At 41.3% G+C, this 19,476-nt stretch overlaps 2 protein-coding genes across 4 annotated transcripts; both read left to right on the top strand.

Moving 5' to 3' along the window:
- The first annotated feature begins 333 nt into the window (after positions 1 to 333).
- On the top strand, positions 334 to 11,089 carry shfl (shiftless antiviral inhibitor of ribosomal frameshifting). Of its 3 annotated transcripts, none has more exons than XM_072675283.1 (10): positions 334 to 464; positions 1,960 to 2,095; positions 2,998 to 3,047; positions 3,151 to 3,189; positions 4,591 to 4,647; positions 4,754 to 4,795; positions 5,004 to 5,159; positions 6,983 to 7,086; positions 8,056 to 8,213; positions 8,781 to 11,089. In XM_072675283.1, the coding sequence occupies exons 1-10, from the start codon at positions 438 to 440 to the stop codon at positions 9,014 to 9,016; spliced, it is 1,005 nt and encodes a 334-aa protein (XP_072531384.1). In that variant the 5' UTR covers positions 334 to 437; the 3' UTR covers positions 9,017 to 11,089. The 3 variants fall into 3 exon arrangements, with proteins under 3 accessions (XP_072531384.1, XP_072531383.1, XP_072531385.1); XM_072675282.1 differs by having other exon boundaries at positions 4,588 to 4,647; XM_072675284.1 differs by lacking the exon at positions 334 to 464 and adding an exon at positions 1,662 to 1,829 and having other exon boundaries at positions 4,588 to 4,647.
- Positions 11,090 to 14,068: 2,979 nt separating this feature from the next.
- On the top strand, positions 14,069 to 18,963 carry soul5 (heme-binding protein soul5). The gene is made up of 8 exons (XM_072674588.1): positions 14,069 to 14,176; positions 15,045 to 15,104; positions 15,261 to 15,345; positions 15,438 to 15,558; positions 16,923 to 17,062; positions 17,164 to 17,327; positions 18,541 to 18,640; positions 18,745 to 18,963. Coding segments are annotated over exons 1-7 (651 nt in total). The 5' UTR covers positions 14,069 to 14,174; the 3' UTR covers positions 18,620 to 18,640; positions 18,745 to 18,963.
- Positions 18,964 to 19,476: the final 513 nt, after the last annotated feature.

Raw genomic sequence — 19,476 nt, 5'->3', positions numbered from 1 at the left:
GGCAGGACGAGGGATCGCGCCGTGCCTCAGAGCATTATGGGTAATGTAGTTTTTTTTTTTTTTTTTAGCGGAATCGTACGCTCCCTTACTACTGAAGAGGGTTTCGAGGGCGCAAAACATAAAATGACACAAAAATAGGGCGAAATTAAGCATTTACATTTTGCACTGTCATATAAAATATAAGTAATAAGAAAGAATCGGCTTTTATTTTAATTTTCCAAACAAAACTGCTGATTTTCTCGAGTAGTTCCAGTACGGCTGTGCTGCAGCGTGCAGTCTTTGGCTCCACCTGGCGGCGGTTTCCTGAAACAGCGCTCGATAAGAAAACTGAAAGTGGAGTGAGAGCAAACAGACCCGAACACGAGCGGTTTCACGTCTGGGCGCATTTCTGCCTGCCGTTGCTGTTGTGAGCCAGCTAACTTTAACGGACTGGAGACATGAGTAGCTTTCGTGAGGAGGTGGAGGTATGCTGCTTTACTGCAGACGGCTCTGAAAAGGTCGTAATGGAGCTGCTAGGCAGGGGAAGGAGATACAGGGTTGTCGCTGAGCTTGTAAATTAACGTCGCCCGAGCCGTCAAACCCTCAAAGTAGAAGCGAGGGTGTGAATTTGTTACAATTTTGTGTATTTGGGCTATAATGCGTAGCAGCAGTGTAGAATTGGGGTGAAATAGTTTATTATTATTGCTTATTATGGTGTGATGTGGAGGCCTGTTAGTTCCTGTTAGTTCATCTGTTTAGTCGAAAGTAAATGAGGCATTCATATTTTTTTTTAGGCTGGGTATGTTTATATTGTGTCTGTTATAGTCATTGATTTGTTTATCTGTTATGTTGAGGTGTGTCGATTCACCTACTTCAGGATTCGATTCGATGCGACTTTTCGATACCGTGTTAAATTGTTGGCATTACTGTGTTAGTTGTTCAGGTTTAGTTGAATAAGTTGTTTAGTGTAATTAAGCTAGCATATTATACCCACTGAATCGAATCCTGATGTTGTTGAATCGATACACTTCATTCACCTACTTCAGGATTCGATTCGATTCGATTCAGTGCAGCCGTGATTCGGATATCGCGACTTTTTCGATACTGTTAAGAAAGTATCTTTCTGTGTTACAGTGTTGACATTAATGTGTTATGTTTGAAGTTTTTGTTGGATAAGTTGTTTAACGTAATAAATCTAGCATATTGTACGAGTGCTAGTACGACTGCACTATATTGAATCTGTTAAGGTGTATCGATTCACCTACTTCAGGATTCGATTTGATTCGATATGATTCAGTGGACCTGTGATTCTGTCAAAAAAAAGTTACTTTTTTTTAATGTGTTAATTATATTAATTTTAGTTGAATAAGATGTTTAACTTTATAAAAGTCACAAATTATACAAGGGTACGACATTAAGAGGCTCTTACACTGCACATAATAGTTCCTCGCACAAGGAACACCTGTACACCTGCAGCATCCATGCAGTTATCTAATCAGCCAATCAGGTGGCAGCATTCCAGTGCCTAACATCATGCAGATATGAGCTTCCACAAGGTCACAGACAGAGGCCACCTCAAACTGATGTCATGACCATGGCAGAAAGTTCAGTTTTCTTCATTGATCTGAATCCAGTGGAACTTCTTTGGGTGTCCTTGAAAGATCTGCAGGAATGGCATGATGCAGTCATGTCTGCATTTTTTTTGGATCTTTAATACGGTCCTTTCCAACATCTTGTGGAATCCATGCTGCTCTGAGAGCAAAGGAAGGCCCTAACCAGCCTCTGTATAGTAGTAGTCACTTCAGTGTTGAAGGAAGTCAGGGATCAGTAAGTGAACAGCTGAGTATCAGGTGAAATGTTGCTCATAGGTTGTTACCTCTGCTCCTAACCTCCTATTTATTGAAGCTATTACAGATGTGGGCCGCTGAGTGTGTGTTGTCCTGCGTGGTCATGTGATATGCTCTGTTCTGCTGACTTCAGCTGGAAATAAGCGTCAGGAGACTGAGGGAGCAGTTCCATGGGAATATTCCAGTGGACAAGGCGACTTTGCTCATGCGGCGCTACAGGAACAACCACCGGATGGTTGCCATGGAGATCATCCTGATGAGAGACAGAGGTAAAGAGAGGGGTGTATGGGCTTGTTCCGGAGGAACTCATTCTGGAGTAGTGGTGGGAAATGCATTTCAAAATTTTCCAGTTTTCCAAAGTAAAAATATACACTATATGGACAAAAGTATTGGGACACCTACTCATTTGTTGTTTGTTTTGAAATCAAGGATGTTAAAAAAAAGAGGTTATTCTGCTTTTGTTGGAGTAACTGTCTCTACGGTCCAGGAAAGAAGGCTTTGTACTAGATTTTGTAGCACTGCTGTGAGGATTCGATTGCATTCAGAGACATCCCCATCCCCAACTCCCAAAAGTTCTGGATGGAGCTCCACCATTTTTCCAGAGAACACAGTCCCACTGCTCCACAGCTCAATGCTTGTGGGGGGGCTTTGTACCCCTTTAGCCCACACCTGGCATTAGGCAGCATGGTGCCAGTAGGTTCATGTTTATCTGCTTTAGAGAGTCCTGTGTTATTGGCAGTACTTCTCTTCATGGTTTAGACAAGCTGTGTGTGTGCATTTGCACATCTGTGTCAGCAACGTGTGCAACTTAAAGGAGCTGAATGCATTCATTAGAAAGGGTGTCCACAAACAAGTGGACCTATGGTGGATTTTATTTTACTTACATAACGTCAGTTCCAGGAACTCAACCTTCCATGTGGTTTTCAAGTCCATGAGGTTCTTCTCATCCTAAAAATGAGACACTCGCTTATCCGAAGCTTTGTTTGAATAGTCAAATAAGTAAACAAAAGCTGTGATGATTTTGGATATCCATGAATTCAAATAACCTTGACCTCATCTACCCCATAGTGCTTCTCACAGGTCTGCAGTGGTTAGTGTAATAGCGTTACATTAGCCATGACCAGGCCATGCATTTCATTCTGTTTAACTGCGTTCTCTATCTGATACACAGACCTGGATAAAGAGGACAAGTGGTCCCTGGAGAACGACCCCGTCGTTAGGGTAAGGTTTCCCTGGCCTAGTGACAGAAATGTAAATGACTTTATAGGGTGCCGAGAGTGTTTTGCATGAGTGAGCCCACACTTTATTTCCTGCTCATTTTCAGAATGTGGTTCAGAAACTACAAGCTGAGGAAAGAGAACAGGTAACATTCTGCATGCCTCGCTTCTCTGCATTTAAAGCAGTAGTTGTCACATTTTCAAGTGTGAACCTCTAGAGACAGGACGCCTCATGTTCACAGCCTCCAAACTGTGTGAATTAGCATAATAAAATATAATAAACACACACTGAGCAGTTTTTTAGGAAGACCTGTACGCCTGCACATTGATTATCTACATTATCTAATTAACCAGTCATGTAGCAGCAGTGTGGCAGATGAGTTTTTCAGCCTAGACTCGTAGAATCATAGAATTTTATAATCAATAGGGAATTTAACTGGGAGCCAATGCAGTGCTGATAGAACTGGACTGATATGGTCAGATGTTCTGATGTTAGTAAGGACCCTGGTTGCAGCATTTTGAACTAGTTGAAGTTAACCGAGGTTCCTGCTGAAACAACCTGACAATCGTGCGTTGCAATAGTCTAGTCTTGAGGTAATAAAAGCATGTACTAATTTTACGGTAATGTTCCGAATATGTAGAAAGACTGTCCTAGTAATATTAGCTATATGTTGGTCAAATGATACATCCTGCTGAACCAGGAATAACAGAGAAATCAGCCAAATTTAACATTAAGTCCAAAAGGAGAACCTCTGTTTTGTCACTGTTTAGAAGAAGGAAGTTATGTGACATCCAGCATTTCACATCTTTTACACAGTCATCCGTTATCTTTAGTTCCTGCTCTGGAGTTCGGTACATTTGGTCACATCTGAAAGAAAGATGATCGTCTGAGATAACCGATCTCTGATCCTCCTAAAATCTAGCTGCGATTTGTGGTTAGCTTTGAGCGGACTCTGGTGTGGCCTGCTATGCACATGGAAGCTGTCTGTTCCCAGTGCCACCATGGGCTTGCGTGATTGGTCCCTTAGTGTTTGTATCCAAGGGAAATAATGATATGATGAACATAGGTCCTACCCCATACAAGCCCAGAATTGATAGATTTCCTTACCACAGTCTTATATGGTCAAGTACAGTCATATCAATTCAGCTAAATTTAAATTAAAGCAGCTTTACAAAGATCCGGATCCGAGCCTCTTTTGAGCAAGCTAGTGGCAAGGAAAAACTCCCTAAACTCAACCAAGACTCAAAAGGGGACCCATCCTCCTCAGGTCGACACCGGATAATAATAAAAATCAGAATAGGAATAAAGACAACAATAAAACTAAACTGAATTAAGAAAAATAAAAAGGTAAATGTGGCGTCAATCCATACAAAATGAAAATGTAAGTGAGAATGATAAAGTTCATGCAGATAAACAGTCAGAAGCATAGGCAAACAGTGAGGTCGTGTGCATAGTCATATTTACACGTTTAGGCAGCCGTGTTTAAATGACACAGATTTCAGTTTGTTTTATTGTAATGTCTGAGATTTGACCTTTACAACAGCAGGGTAAAAAGGACGCAAGGTCTTCAGGAGCCAGTAATGACTCTAAACGCTCTGACCAAGTAAGTAAAGGTGTTGCACGCAACTGTGTAATGTGTAATTTGATATAAACAAGGCATCCCACAACAACGTCTGCCCATAACCTCACTTCTGCCTCTCTTTCTGCAGCCTAAAACAAGCAAAGGGCCAAAGGAGGACAGGGACATAGAGGTCAGTAACCCAAACCACACACAGTCTTTTACTCTCTGGCTAAAAACTCACTTGTGATTTGCTGAGGACTAGCAACCGCCTCTGCAGCTTCATGAAAACACCTGAGCTTTCTAAAGGCAAACAAAGGCTGCTGCACATTTTACCCCACATGACAAATCATAGGTAGGAGTTGTCATGTTTAATCTTATGGGTGTGTGTGTGTGTATAGGAGCTTGGGAAGCATCTTCGCGTCCTGCCTCTGACCGAAAAGAACAAGCGGATGTTTGATCAAGCACAGAAGAACCAAATGCCTTCTGCGATCCACCAGTTTGCCTGTGAGACATGTGACCAGGTCTGGTGGCGACGAGTGCCTCAGAGAAAAAGGGTACACACACACACACACACACCTCACATGAGTGGTGTAGCCTGGTGCACGCTATTTGACTAGCTGATGCAATTACAGTTAGCAGGACTAGCCTAGCTACCACATAACAACAGAAAACATACTGTAGATAGCTACAGAGAAACCTGTGACCTGTTCATATTGCTCTCAGCCATATTGGTACAGGATTAGATTTACATGGGTAGATGGGCTAATGTAATTTCATCACAGGATGTATAATGCTAATGATTTGCTCAGAATGAAGGAGAAATCTGGGTGTAAATGGCACGGATGTGAGTGGCTCCTCGATTTACACATCCTCATCTCACCCTTTTGGTCTATTTGTGGGAGACTAAACTCTCACAACAGCTGGTAGAAGTGAGTTTCTCTGAAGAAACTCAAAATTTGAATGTTGTGTTGCACAGTGCTTGAGGTTTGCCACATCTTGTGCATCTTGCTTGTAGTTTTTACTTACTTTCACTTTGCCACAAGTAAATGCCAACTCGAACACCTCTATGCTTTGGGAAAATACCAAAACTCATTTTCATGGAATATTTACCAACATGCCACTTTAATTAATATAATCTGGATTTTTCAGATCATTTTATAGAAGGTAACATCACCAGAAACTTTGCTGATGTGAGAGGACAGTCTGCAAAAAATGACTGATGTGGCAGATTCAGACAGGACTAATAACACTATAAGACACCAATAATAATTACATTACCCCCCCCCCCTCTTACATATAAAACTAATCCTGTACTAATATTAAAAAAGCTAGTAGAGCTGAAGTTTTTTTTCATGCACTACCACAATTATTATTCCACTATTGGTGGAAATCATCAGATTTGTCTATGTAGGTTTTATATCTGCTTAATAACACACTCAGAATAGAAAATTAGAATGACTTAGAATGACATACTGTTCATGTTGTTTTGTTGTTGTTTTTACAATTTTATCCTATACCAAAAACAGCTTAGTAATACAATATAGACTTAATATAGGCTTTTGTTTCAGACAATAGTAGTCATATTCCCAATGAAGCATGATAGGGTGGTTAATGTCATCCTAAAATAGCCTAATAATAATATGGGTGAAACTATTTATAAAATATATGACATTTTTCTCTTCTTTAAGTGGTCATAGACTTCTCTTGAAATGTATATATATATATATATATATATATATATATATATATATATATATATAAAGATACTATCAGTTAGATAGTAGAAGTTAGTAGAACTACTACAAATACAATAACAAAGGCAGAAATAATGAAAAATAAACAAAAAATAAATAAATAAATAATGTAATGTCTTGGAAACACATTTTAGCATCCCCAGAGAGAGAGACCAAACAAGGTATGGCCTAGTTCTGGCCCACACCTACTACTTTTATTTGGCCAACATAACACTATGGAATAAAAGTGATGACTTGTCTGAATCTGAGTGGCTGAACACAACCACAACAGGCTACAGAATAGAAATGCTGTACAAATATTTCACTTGGTGGTTTGCATGTGGCCCAGAGTTCAAATGCCTTAAATGTAGCTGCTACAGCTTGGCCATTGTTGTCCCAAAGTACACTTGCCATTGCTATAACTATCCATAACTGCCTTACCTAGACCATATTTGCATTTTTTCAACAATACAGGTACTGTATAAAACCCAGTTCAACTGGCACCACCCAGATTAAGATCTAAGCCTAGGAAACAGAGACACCATGTGGCTGTTCTAGTGGATACGCATTTCAGATCAGGATAGTGTGAACCTGTTTAACTCGAGCATGATGTCTGCTATTGTGTGATCTTTGATCTTTTCCAGGTGTCTCGCTGCCATCGATGCAAAAAGAAATATGATCCAGTGCCACCACACAAAATGTGGGGCATTGCAGAGTTCTTCTGTCCAAACTGCTCTCGATCTTTCAAGTAAGTAAAAGCATAGCTAAGACTATGCCATACTGCGCTCTGATATGCCATTAATTGTTAGTTGCATTAGCCTTGACAAAGGTCTTGAATTATCAGTTACCTTTGAGATGAGTGGGGCGAGAAATCAAGCAATGCAGTTTGCAATGTAGGCATCATGTAATTACACTCCACTGTAGGCACATTTACAGATACATACTAAAGTAGTAGTCAATAAGGACACTGGCGGACCTGGAGGCTATTGTTTTTGCAAAGCCATTCCTTTCAGTCCTGTGGTTGTCTAGGAATGCAGTCAGACGTGTGTTTCGTTTGAGTGTTTGTTGGACATAAAAGAGTTCATTCCACACCAGTGACTCTGCTGAGCACTGTTTACTCTGAGGCTAAAGTGAGCATGTGTGGTGGTACACTCTTAGAAAAAGTGCCAAAAAGAATTGCCACAGAAGAGGAGAATGGAGGCCATAGAAGAACCGCTTTTGCTTCCCTGAAGCAGTTTTTTGCTAAGTTGTTTCAGTTTAGTTTGAACCAATGGATTTAAATATTTGGGGAACTGTGGTTTGTTAAACCAGCCCATAAGCCCTCCTAAAGGGTCGATCCCAACTCCCAGCACACTGAGATCTGAGAGCAAAACTGAGGGAGACATTTTCTTAAAAAATTACAGTTTAAGGGAAGGTTGAGATTTGGAAGACAAAGAAGCCTCTCAAAAAGAACTAATCATAATAATCAAATGCTGGCAAGACAAATCAAACCCCTGATAAGACTGTCAAGAACCTTCATGTAGGTTTATCTGAGTCAGTCGGGTGGTGCATCCTCATATTTCCCATTGTTTGATTTCTGAAGCCTAAAGACTATTTTAATGTACTAAAGACTGTTGATATGTTTTTTGCAAGCCAACAATTCATTTTTTACAGTGTGGCCTCACTCCAAAGAACCATTCTTGCAGTTGTTTATTGTTTTATTTTGCTTCTCCACTAGGGGATTTGGCCGAATGGACGTGGGCTCTCCCTGTTATACCTGTCGGTCCATTATACTGCCAACACAGATCCTGCCTCCACGCAGACACCTGAGGGGCCAAGGGCCAGGAAGAAGACAGCAGCACAGCTGCCTGGCAGAGGACTGCTACAACAGACAGGGTAACAAGCTGTTGGCCTTCACCAAACATGAGTATCCCAATATGCTTATTTCACAGCAAATGATAGTTTCATAGTTTTCATTTGTTTGACAACGACAAAGACGTCTGGAGGAAAGTTGTACAATGATCAGAGATTTGTTTGGAGGACTAAAGGTCAGACATTTAATCCTAAGAACACTACACCTGTACCAACTGTTAAGAATGGTGGTGGTAGCATCATGCTCTGGGGTTGGCTTGTCGTTTATGGAAATGGTACATTGCACAGAGTAAAGAAGACAGGAGGACTTTATAGTTCTTTAGCAGAACCTCAAATCATCAGCCAGACCAGAGGCGGACAATGCCATGCACGGAGACGCAGATTTCTGCATAGTTTCGGGATTTTCTTGCTCAAGCACACATGATTTAATTCACCTGTCACTTAGGTTTAGTAGGTCTGTTAGAGCAGGGAAATTGTGCAAACCACTGCATTTGGGTTAATAGGAAATATGGAAAATAAGATTTTCAGTGAGCTTTGAAAGTAGCTTCATGTAGTGCTTCATGCCTGTCTCTCTGGATCTATCCATCACAGAACCCCACGTGCCAGGGACGGAATGCGTCCACCCTCATAGCAGGCATAGAAACAAGAAGCCGCAGGTGGTCAACCCCAGCGTGCCCCACATCAGCAGCGGCTCCACGGTCAACACGTGCCTGAGCCAGGGCAGCCTGATGGAGCAGGTGTTTGATCTCATCCTGGATGACATCGGCGAGGAAGAGAGCGGAGAGGAGTCAGACAGCAGCGGCAGCTGCCATAGTGTAAGCAGCTGAAGTGGCCGCAGCGGTGTGTGTTCGCCGCTCCAGCAGGCCAAGGCGCTGAAAATGCGGCGATCAGTGAGAATGCTTCGTGGGTGTGTTCTGGTCTGAGGAAACCAGCTAACCTGCTTAGCCCGAAACACTGTGCATTCACGTTTAAGCCATGTAAGGACAATGCACAGTGCTTAGCTTTAAGAGAAGCACTGACTTCTGCATTTTCAGGAATTTCATGAATGTGCAATATTTACTGTACTGTGCATCAGTCAGAGCCCACCCCTTAAATTGTGAGTCTAAACAACCTTTAAGTACAAGTTACCCATTTTTTACAGATGTGTAATATGTAACACTTTGCCGAAGGCTATATGACCCCTACATAAGCCTTCTGTAAAACCAGCCCGAACTTTGAGCTGTGGAGCAGTGGAACTGTGTCGTATGGAATGACGGTGGTGCTCCATCCAATACCTTCACATCCTGGCTGGGTGGGTCCAGCAGAAGTCTTGAACCAACCAGCCTTTTCTCAGTGGGTCTTCTAACAATCATGCAAGAGCCAGTAGATCTGCCCCCATCAGATGATCACTTCAGGTCTGACAACCTCCTTCCACTATGGGAAGACCACTCAATTCTGTGGGTGTGCAGGGATGTGGAGCTGATGAAGAAGCTCTTTCTGAGAAAACCAAACCAGTCCTCAACATTATTGAAGGTGTTATAATGTGTGGATAATATAAGGTGTGGATAATTTGGATGATGAAGAAAATGTAGAAAATGGCCCAACTTCTGAAGACTGAACAGGTGTGGAAACATCTCCCTGCAGAAACACCGACAATGAGTCTCCTGGCTTTTTCTTGTACACTGAAAAATGAGTAACTTGTACTTCATCAGTTTTGAGTTGACATTTAAATTGAAAGTAAATAATAAAACATATAAATAATAATAAATACATTTATTAAAACATTTAGGGTGGATGTTGACTTTTGCACAGCTCTGTAGTTATTTCAAAAATTGCAATAATTTCAGAATACTTCAGAACATGATTTCGTTTGGATCATGCCTGTGTCTTCCTTTAGTTTATGTCTTAGTCTACACCAGGGTTCTTCAACTTCAGCCTTGGAGGGCCGGTGTTCATAGTTTGGAAAGTTCCACACCCAAACGCATCTGGATCACACACTTTTCTGTTGTTACCAGCTCGGGACGGTGTGTTTGATCAGGGATGATCAGTTTGATCCCCTAACTGTGCTGGATTTGAAGAACCCTGGTCTACATCCTTGTGGCTGAACACTGAATAAGGGTGCGTGTCACAGAGGGTCATTTTTGTAATGCTTCTCATCAGGTAGCCACACTGATTCTCTGTTTTGTTTTTTAAGAACTGTTCATTCCATACATCTGTCCTCCCTGAGGGCGGTTTAGCTGTAGTACTTTAAATATTGTGTCATATGTGTTTGCACTGCCAAGGAAAAGCTGTTTAAGACTGGCCAAAAAACATGAAACCTTCTTAATTAGTTAAATTAGTACTGTGTACATTGAGCCTGCACAGTAGTTTAATCATATTTCAATTATGCAATATAGGTGCTGATTCTGCTATGGGTAACCAGTAAAAGAAATACTGAAAATGGCAAATATTATGTTTTCACAAATGCACTGAAAATTATTAGTTTTATTATTATTTTATTAGTTATTAGTTGTATATATATTTCTTATTAAAGTTTTATTGCTTTACTTAATTCCCCCCAATGGTGTATGTAATTGATCTCATGGAGTACCACTGTGGGAACTGTTCAGGATGCAGTTTGTAATAGTCAGCTTATTTTATTGTATCGTTCGCAAAAACATTACTTAATGTAATGTTACTTAAACCGTTACTTAACAGTTTAACTGAATACTGTGCATGAGCAGGTTCTGCATCTCAAGTTTGTGAGGTTCTAGGGGGAACACTATATATTGCGCAATTATTATTATTATTATTATTATTATTACTGTTATGTCATATGAAGCACAGAGGCCATCACTTGAGATTGTTATGTAAGTCATACTATTTAGGACTTGTACATATTGCTACAATAAATTAAGGGGTTCTGATGACTTCTGTGGAAAGTGGTTTCTAGTGTTGTGATATCGGTCTTTGCCTTTGTGAGAGTTGTCTTGCATTGGTGCATTGGTTGTACGTTACATGTGATGGGGAGAATACTAACAAGTGGGTCGCATAATCAGTCATCTAAAACTGGGGAGCAATACTGGGTAAAAATGTAAAATTTTAAGAATAAAAACATGCAGTCGTAAACTTTGCCTAGCCATTTACCCTCAAGGTGACCCCCAAAGCTATTTCAAGGGATGTTCCAGCGTTATATCAGGTGAGGTGAAGCCCTCTGAGGAGCAAAGAACTTCAACCTCATAAGCAGAGCTTGCTATGCACGTCACTAACCCTAAACCCTATACAGGAGGAAACACAACTGCTTTATTTGCATACTTCCCCTACATAAATCCCAAAACAGCACTTTCATAAGTTTTCATAACTAGAAAACACCCAGTTTCTCTGCAGTGGTCTCATGTTTGAGGACTTTCTTCACTTTGGAGGAATTTGGGTCACCACAGTGGGTTAAATCATCTCACTCCACCATGAATTTACACAATTATGTAAGTCAAAGCTGAATGTGGCCATATCTCTGCAGGAGGCACACTGATAATTCACACAGCTGCACATTCTGCTGAATAGCCTTGACCTTTTTACACTGTAACTGGGGGCCCAAGATGAGAAAATGTTGAGTTTCAGCTAGAGGGGAAATCAAATGAAACGTGATTTAGAAATACACATTCTCTAATGTTGACCGAGACTGAAGTAAAACATTTAGGCTGGGTGAGTGTTCTCGGATTAATAGAACTAATAGAACTGCAAAATATAGGGGGGGTTAGGATGATTCTAAGGGCATGTGACTGGCAGGGACCCTACAAATGTGTTAACTATATTTATTAGTAGTATTTTGGCAGAATTGTTAAGGGATGTAGGACCCAGTATAATATCTTTCCAGGGGGCCCAAGATCCCCTTCAGCATGCATGTGTAGGATATTCCACTACTTACACAATACTATGTAGATCCTCCTGGTACCACCACCACCAAGGTCCTGTTATATCTGGCAACATAATCAACGTTAGCAGCAGATGCTTAACGTCCTGTGAGTTTGAGGTGAGAACTCCATGAGTATCACTGCATACTGGGAACACCCCACAAGACTCCACAGGATTTGCCATGTTGATTCCTTACTTTGCAACCAGATTATAAATGCTATTCACCTTCACCTGTCACTAGGTTTAATGTTATGGCTGACCAGGGTACTATTATAACCGATTAAATGCATTTTTACACCCCTAGGTGTGCAGAACTTGTTTGAACCGGATTTCTGTGCTATTTGATGGCTTGAAGAGTAGGCCTATGAGACGTTCCCCAGGGGTTCTCATCTCCCGCAGGACTTTTAATTTGCTGACTCATTTGGTTTTGTGTATTAAAGTGGGGCAGGCATTGGGCTGTGTTATCTGAGAGCTGTAATACACTCTCATTCTACCCATTTATTCTCACCGTGGGTGGGATCCTTATCCCAGAACAGAGTTCCTCTGGAGGTTTAAAATGTTTAGACATGGTCACGCCCTGCACTGTGAAATCCAGGTTCACAGTGGTACACTTTGTGCTTCTTCAATTTTCCTTCCTCATGGCCCTTGCTTAGGTTCTGCTATGGTCTACACAGCAATGCTTTGAGGGCTTTGAGTGCACATTACTGTACAGTCTCGCCAGATTAAAAACACTGACCAGCGAAGGTACTTATGGCCCTCCTGGGGTCGAGCAAAGGCGACTCACCTCTTGCTCTAAGTGTAAAGGTTTTGCTGCTGTTACACCACTAGAGTTTGACTTTTGACATTTAGGAAAAGGGGAGGGGGTGGGGGGTCCATTGCTACCCTGTGGAGTGAAGTAATGATGATATGGAGTGTAACAGCTGGTACTACACTCCATCTGGCAAAGACCAGGGTGAGAAGAATTTAGATAACCCGCCTGCAGTGTGCTTCAGCATTGGTGTATAATAGTGTTCTCCAGTCTTATTTTCATTGAAATATGTTTTTTTGTTTTGTTTTATGTTTTTACCATATATGTGAGATTTAATAGACCTAGTGGTGCAGTGTAGGTCAGTAGAGTATTTACAAAGGCCAAAGTGGCAAATAAGAACTATAGTCTACACATGCTTTAACTATCAGAGCTATCAGGACACCACAGGTGGGCCTTTCCTGCTTAACTTATAGTTGGGAGTTCTCCAAGACATTACGCTTTATACAGTCAAAACAATCTAATGTTTAAATGGCCTTTTCATTGTGTGTGTGTGTGTGTGTGTGTGTGTGTGTGTGTGTGTAATTCAGTGGTTGAGATGTAAACAGAGTCATTCAGAGAGCCTGGTGTGAAACCTGCTGACTCAGTGACTCATGTCCTCACAGTGGTGGTAGTGGTAGTGGTGCTGGTGGTGGCGACAGGACCGATGGGAGGGTCACAATGACGGCACGAATCTAGCCATTTTATTTACCACCCAAAACTCCCTGCATGTATCGCTCCACCATGCACAGGTTTCCAAAATATATTTTAGGCCAAAACACTTATGAAAACCATGTCTCCAACATTAGGAATCGTATTCGTCACCATATTTCACCTCAAACCACCGAACTACGTCTGAATTACGTTTTTTCTTTAATAGCCCCTGTTATATGGGTATATAAATATAATTATTACACAAAATGACAAAAAATAGTCCTAATCCTACACGGGGAAAATATCAATAAATCATTTGTGTAACTTCTCACTGGGGACGTTTGGAAACAGGCACAGCTGCAACGCTTCAGTTCCACATTATTGGGCCGCACCAGCGTCCTGCGTTACGATTGGCTAGAAGTTGAGCCCCCTGGTCTAGGATTGGCTTATTATTCAGACTCCCTGATCCCGCTAGCCTATCGTCGCACAGGGGGGCGGGACTTGTCCGAAAACGGGTGGGGAAAAGAAAGAGCTGGGTGGGTTTATGTAAGGCGCTTACATGAGCGCAGAGCTGGACTGGGTGGGTCTTCTTCAGCTTTCATAACGAATCAGTGATAAATAAGGGTTGGAGGCTCTTCGCATCTCACTCGAGCTGCTGCCCTGAGATCCTCGACACAATGTAAGTAGTTTTCTCGTTTTCTCAAATTAATTTCTGTCATTTTACGAGGGAAATTGAATGTTCATCTTTGCAGCTTTATAAATAATCAGTTCCTAAGAGGGTAGTAAAATGTTGGATTTGTGGAAAAGTCGTTGTTTGATTGTGAAATCAAATTAATAAAATTATGGAAAAAGCTATGCTTTACATACATTACATAGTATCTTCTAATAAACGCTAGCTACAAAGTTTGAAAAGACTTTTATTATATAAATAAATATATGTATCTAACTATATAAAAAACACTCGTTGTAGTGCTACCAAATTCCAGAAGACTTTTATTTTATATGTATATAAATTAGTGGAGTATATATATATATATATAACACTAGTGATAGTGCTACCAAGTTTGAAAAGACCAAATTCCAGAAGACTTTTATTTTATATGTATTTATATGTATATAAAAGTGTTTTTTTTTTTTTAAATAGATGGTACATATATATGTGTATCGGTGTTTCGATACTTTTGTATATATTTATTATGAAACATGTTGCATAAGAAATGCCATAATCTCTACAGGGACACAAAGGCACAGCACTGTAGGAATGTTGAAGAACCACCTGCTTAAGTGACTGTGATTTGTAATGTACAATGGTAGTTCATATCATCTGAAATGGTCATTATCCAGAGTGAATCATATTACACAGATATTTAAATGTAGTATTAGGAGTCTTGCATAGGGACTCTTACTGGTGTAGTCTGGTGTGCTTGTCTGCCCAGGGAATCAAACCCCAGGGAAAGGACAGTGTTGTTATCCACTACGCTACACCAGCCACATATGACCAAATAACAGGGTGGTGAATGTTAACCCCCTCAATATTCTTCTTGCAGGATTTGCTTTGCAGGTGTAGTGGTGTTGCTGTTGGCAGTGACAGTAGAAGCCAGGGTTGGGTAAGAGTTGAAAAACACCTCCACCGAGTGCAGTCTAGTGACATCCCTGTTTCACTAGGGTAGATAGACTGGGAGGTGAAACAAGATGTTATTGGTTAATATTATCATTTTTCCAAGCCAAAAATCTGAATTACCATCTAAACTTTTACTCCACAGCAACTCCACTGATCCCACCTCCTTCTGCACGGAGACCAAGGAGTGCCTGCTGTACGATTTGGTCTGTGAAGGAGAAGGGTACGAGGTGAGTCCCTGATGGAACAAATGGTCAGACTGGAAATCTGCTGACTGGAGGACATCGAGTTTAACAATGAGATTATTGTCCTGTTTATTTAGGTGCGCCACTATGATGCGACAAAATGGGTGACCACAGAGGCAGAATCCCACTTCATGGAGGTGGCAGTAATGAGAGCCTTCAGAAAACTTTTTAAATATATCTCTGGTGAAAATGAAGAAGGTGAGGTCACAGACATCATTCTGTGTATGACTGTCATTAGAGAGAGAGAGATAGGAAGAGATAGAAAGATAGAAAGGCTGGAACCTCCAGAAGACAAGTACCAAAAGACCTCAGTAAGCAGGCAGGAGTGTAGAGGAGAAGCAAGTCAGAAATATGGGGTGGCACCTTTTAAGCCCTTGCAAAGACCTTGAATTGAATATGAAATGAAATAGGGAGCCAGTTGTTGGAGAACTGAGGTGATAGGAGCAGATGTTTTGGGGGAACTAGAGGCAAACAAGCAGCAATTTTGAACTTATTGACAGTATTGCAATATTTATCCTGGAATAACAATAAATTAAGAACCATTAAGAAGTAGTTCAGTTGGATATATGATTTGTAAGGTACAGCCCATAAATAACAAAAACGAGAGAGGGCCAAGCACTGATCCCTTGGGAACACCTTGCATAAATGCATCATTATTAGATATATGTTGGCACAGAGTGACAAAATCTACCAGTAAAGTAAGACTTAAACCAAGTGAGAGACAGATGAGTAAGAAGTGAATTGTGGTTTATTGTATTGAAGACAGCGCTTGATTCTAGAAGGACCATAATACTTAAGATACCAGCGTCGTTAGATGCCAGGAAATCTTGGATTTCCGATGCCAGGAAATCTGTCTGTCTTAGTACTGTGCCAGGTATCTAGGCCAGACTGAACATTCAAAAAGATCATTTTTAGATAAAAACAACTGTAGCCGGGAGACTACATTGATATACTCAGATAAACGATGTTGTGTAATTTATCAGGGCTTAACAAACACTTCATTTAGTGTATTTCAGAGTCTGAGCATTCAACAACTCTGGATTTATAACCATTCAGAGGTAAATCAGTTGGATGGATGATTTGTCCAAGGTACAGCCCATAAATAACAAAAAGAAGAGAGTGCCAAGCACTGATCCCTGGGGAACACCTTACATAAATGTATCATTATTAGATATACACTGGCACAGAGTAACAAAATTATATCTATCAGTAAAGTAGGACTTAAAGCAAGTGAGAGACAGATGAATGAGAAGTGTATTGTGGTTTATTGCATCTAAGGCAGTGCCTAATTCTAGAAGGAGCACAATACTTAGGGTCCTGGAGTCGCTGGATGCCAGGAAATCTTGGATGACCCCTAATATGAATGTTTTAGTACTGTGCAATGATTTAAAAGGATCATTTTTAGACAAAAACATCTGTAGCTGGAAAACTGCAAGTTAATATATTCAGAAAAAATGTTTCATGATAACGATAACGTACAGCCATATTGCCCAGCCCTAGATGGCACTTTCCACATAACACATCTGTTGCTAAGGAACTTTGATTTTCTTTTATTCTCATAGAAATAAAAATCGACATGACAGGCCCGGTCATCACTAAAGTGAAAGACGATAGGAGCATGTTGGAGCCGTCTGTCTACGTTCTGAGCTTTCTGTTACCCTCGGCCTACCAGAAAGCTGCCCCCAAGCCCACTGACAGCACAGTAAGTCTATCAGGACAAAATCGTTCAGAGCATTCCCTCCACACTGACTCACTCCGGTCATGCTAACGATGTCACCTGTGCCATTTATCTCCCCTCTGCAGGTGTACTTGACTGACATGCCGGAAATGGATGTGTATGTGAAGAGTTACGGAGGCTGGACGGTGTCGCTGACCTCCAAATATTTTTCTTACCGCCTGAGAGAATCGCTCGACAGTGTCCAAGCCAAGTACAACAAAGAGTACCACTACGATGTCGGCTATAACAGGTACTGGGGGCCTACATCTCTCACCTCCCATTGATTTGACTGAAAAATTGTTTGTATTTTTAATACACTGATGATAGGAGGAGCACAAAAGTAAATACAGGAAGAAGGTCCAGTGTTTCTGTATTTTTCTGGGAAGTTTATCAGCTCTCACATGCAGAGTATGCCTGATAGTTGGGTCAGATCGAGGTCAGATTACATTCCCGCCACAAACGAAACGCTTTGTTTGGGACCAGACCGAGACCACCTCCTCTCAGGGGTCTAGTTGTGGTTGTGAACCAGAGTCCAGTTTAACTTGACTAAAAGGTGAAGGTGTGAAAATGCCCTTAGACAGTAACTGAACAGTCAGTTCTTGTAGTCGACATGATAAGACCTAATAAGCTCTACATAGGGCCAAATTGTTATGGCCAGACCAATGGGTCAGAGCATCTCCGGGGTGGTCCTGGTCAGTTGTGGTGGAGAACTAGCAACAGTAGTCTTCATTAACCCAAGGCTCACCAATGTGTGAGGGCACTGTAGGCTATCCCACCTGCTTGGAACTGATAGAAAGGCTACTGTGGCACTGTCTCAGAAATGTTTAAAGATGGCCGTGGGATGAATACCTCACAACACACAGTGCTGCCCATCCTGCATCCATCTGTAGACCAGTCTGAGTACCCATTTTAACCCCTGACCACCATTACAATTGTTTACAATGGGCACACGAGCATCTGGACTGGACCTTGGAACAATGCAATAAGGTAGCCTGGTCTGATGAATCCTGTTTTTTTCTTTAACCTTTATCACTTTAATAGATTGATGGATATGCATGGATCTGATGCTGACTCCACAGGACACCTTAACAGATCTTGTAGAGTAACCTGTCTTGTTGACTTGAAGCTGACCATCAGCATAGTAGGAAGGTGGTCTTTACATTTTGGCTCATCAGTGTATTTAGAAGATTTAGCAATACTAGTCATTCCTGATCAGGTCAGGTCTCAGACTTGCAGGGTACAGGTTGGGTTCTTCTACCAGATATTCAGGTGCCTTTTCACCTCTTAATGTGGCTAAGAACCATCTGCTTTGACCAGGAGAGAGATCTCAGAAACAACTTATTAGTTAGTTGGATCAGGTATATCAGGAGCGTGCAGGACAGTGGTAGCTACTCCAGGGCCAGGATTGAGAAGCCCTGTTCTAGGAGATTTACTCAGCTGTGTGTGTTGGTGTGTGTTTTCAGTCCAATGAAGCTGCTGGACAGGCATAACGAGGTGTGGTACATGCCTGAAGGCAAGCCTGTGTGTCCACCGTCTGAGTAATGCACTACATCCACATCTGAGGTAAATCAAAGGTGTCTGTTTATGAGTAACAACCAGGAAGACTGAGCAAAGACATTTACCTGATATCCTAAATCTTGACCTTGCTTTATTGTTGTCATTTTCAGTGTCAGAACGACGGCAAGCTGCTCTCTGGACCTGGAACACGACTGTTTACCTTTTGTGAATTTTGTTTAAGGACCTTCAACCTGTCTTGACTAATCCTACAGATTCTTACCTAATAATGTTTTAATGGTACTGATGTGTATTCAAATGACTCATGTTTGTTTAATAAAAAATGTAATAACAGGCTGAATTAACATTTGCTAAATAAATGATGAAATGAATACATTTCTCTCGCATTTTGTCTCAGGTTGCAGGTGAATAAGTTACGAAAGTGGATTCAGTGGATTAACGTAAGGGCAGCTCAGTGTCAGCAGGGGGTGCTACTGCCAAACATTTCAGTATGTTCAAGTAAGGTACCACTGCCTTCAAGTTGCGTCGGATACACCAAAACAGCCATAACATTAAAACCAACTGCCTAATATTGTGTAGGTACCTAGACAGGGCTTCCATTAGCCTCGGGCACTCATGTTCCTATCCTTCCTTGGGGTACTTTTGGTAGATACGGACCACTGCACCTAAACACCGGAACAACCCGCAAGACCTGCTGTTTTAGAGATGCTTTGACCCAGCCATCCTGCCCCTACAGTTTGGCCCCTTACCTAATTTGTAGGTTTAGCTTTGCAGTAAATGGACATTGTTCTTAAAGGGGGCACTCTTGCTATTGGAACGCATTATCAGCAAAAAAGAGACTCTATCAAGTCTGTCAGAATAGGTATCGCATCACCATGTCAGTC

Source organism: Salminus brasiliensis, chromosome 3, assembly GCF_030463535.1.
Source record: "Salminus brasiliensis chromosome 3, fSalBra1.hap2, whole genome shotgun sequence".
Lineage (NCBI taxonomy): Eukaryota > Metazoa > Chordata > Actinopteri > Characiformes > Bryconidae > Salminus > Salminus brasiliensis.
The sequence above is the reverse complement of the archived record's forward strand: the minus strand, read 5'-3'. Positions and strand labels throughout refer to the sequence as shown.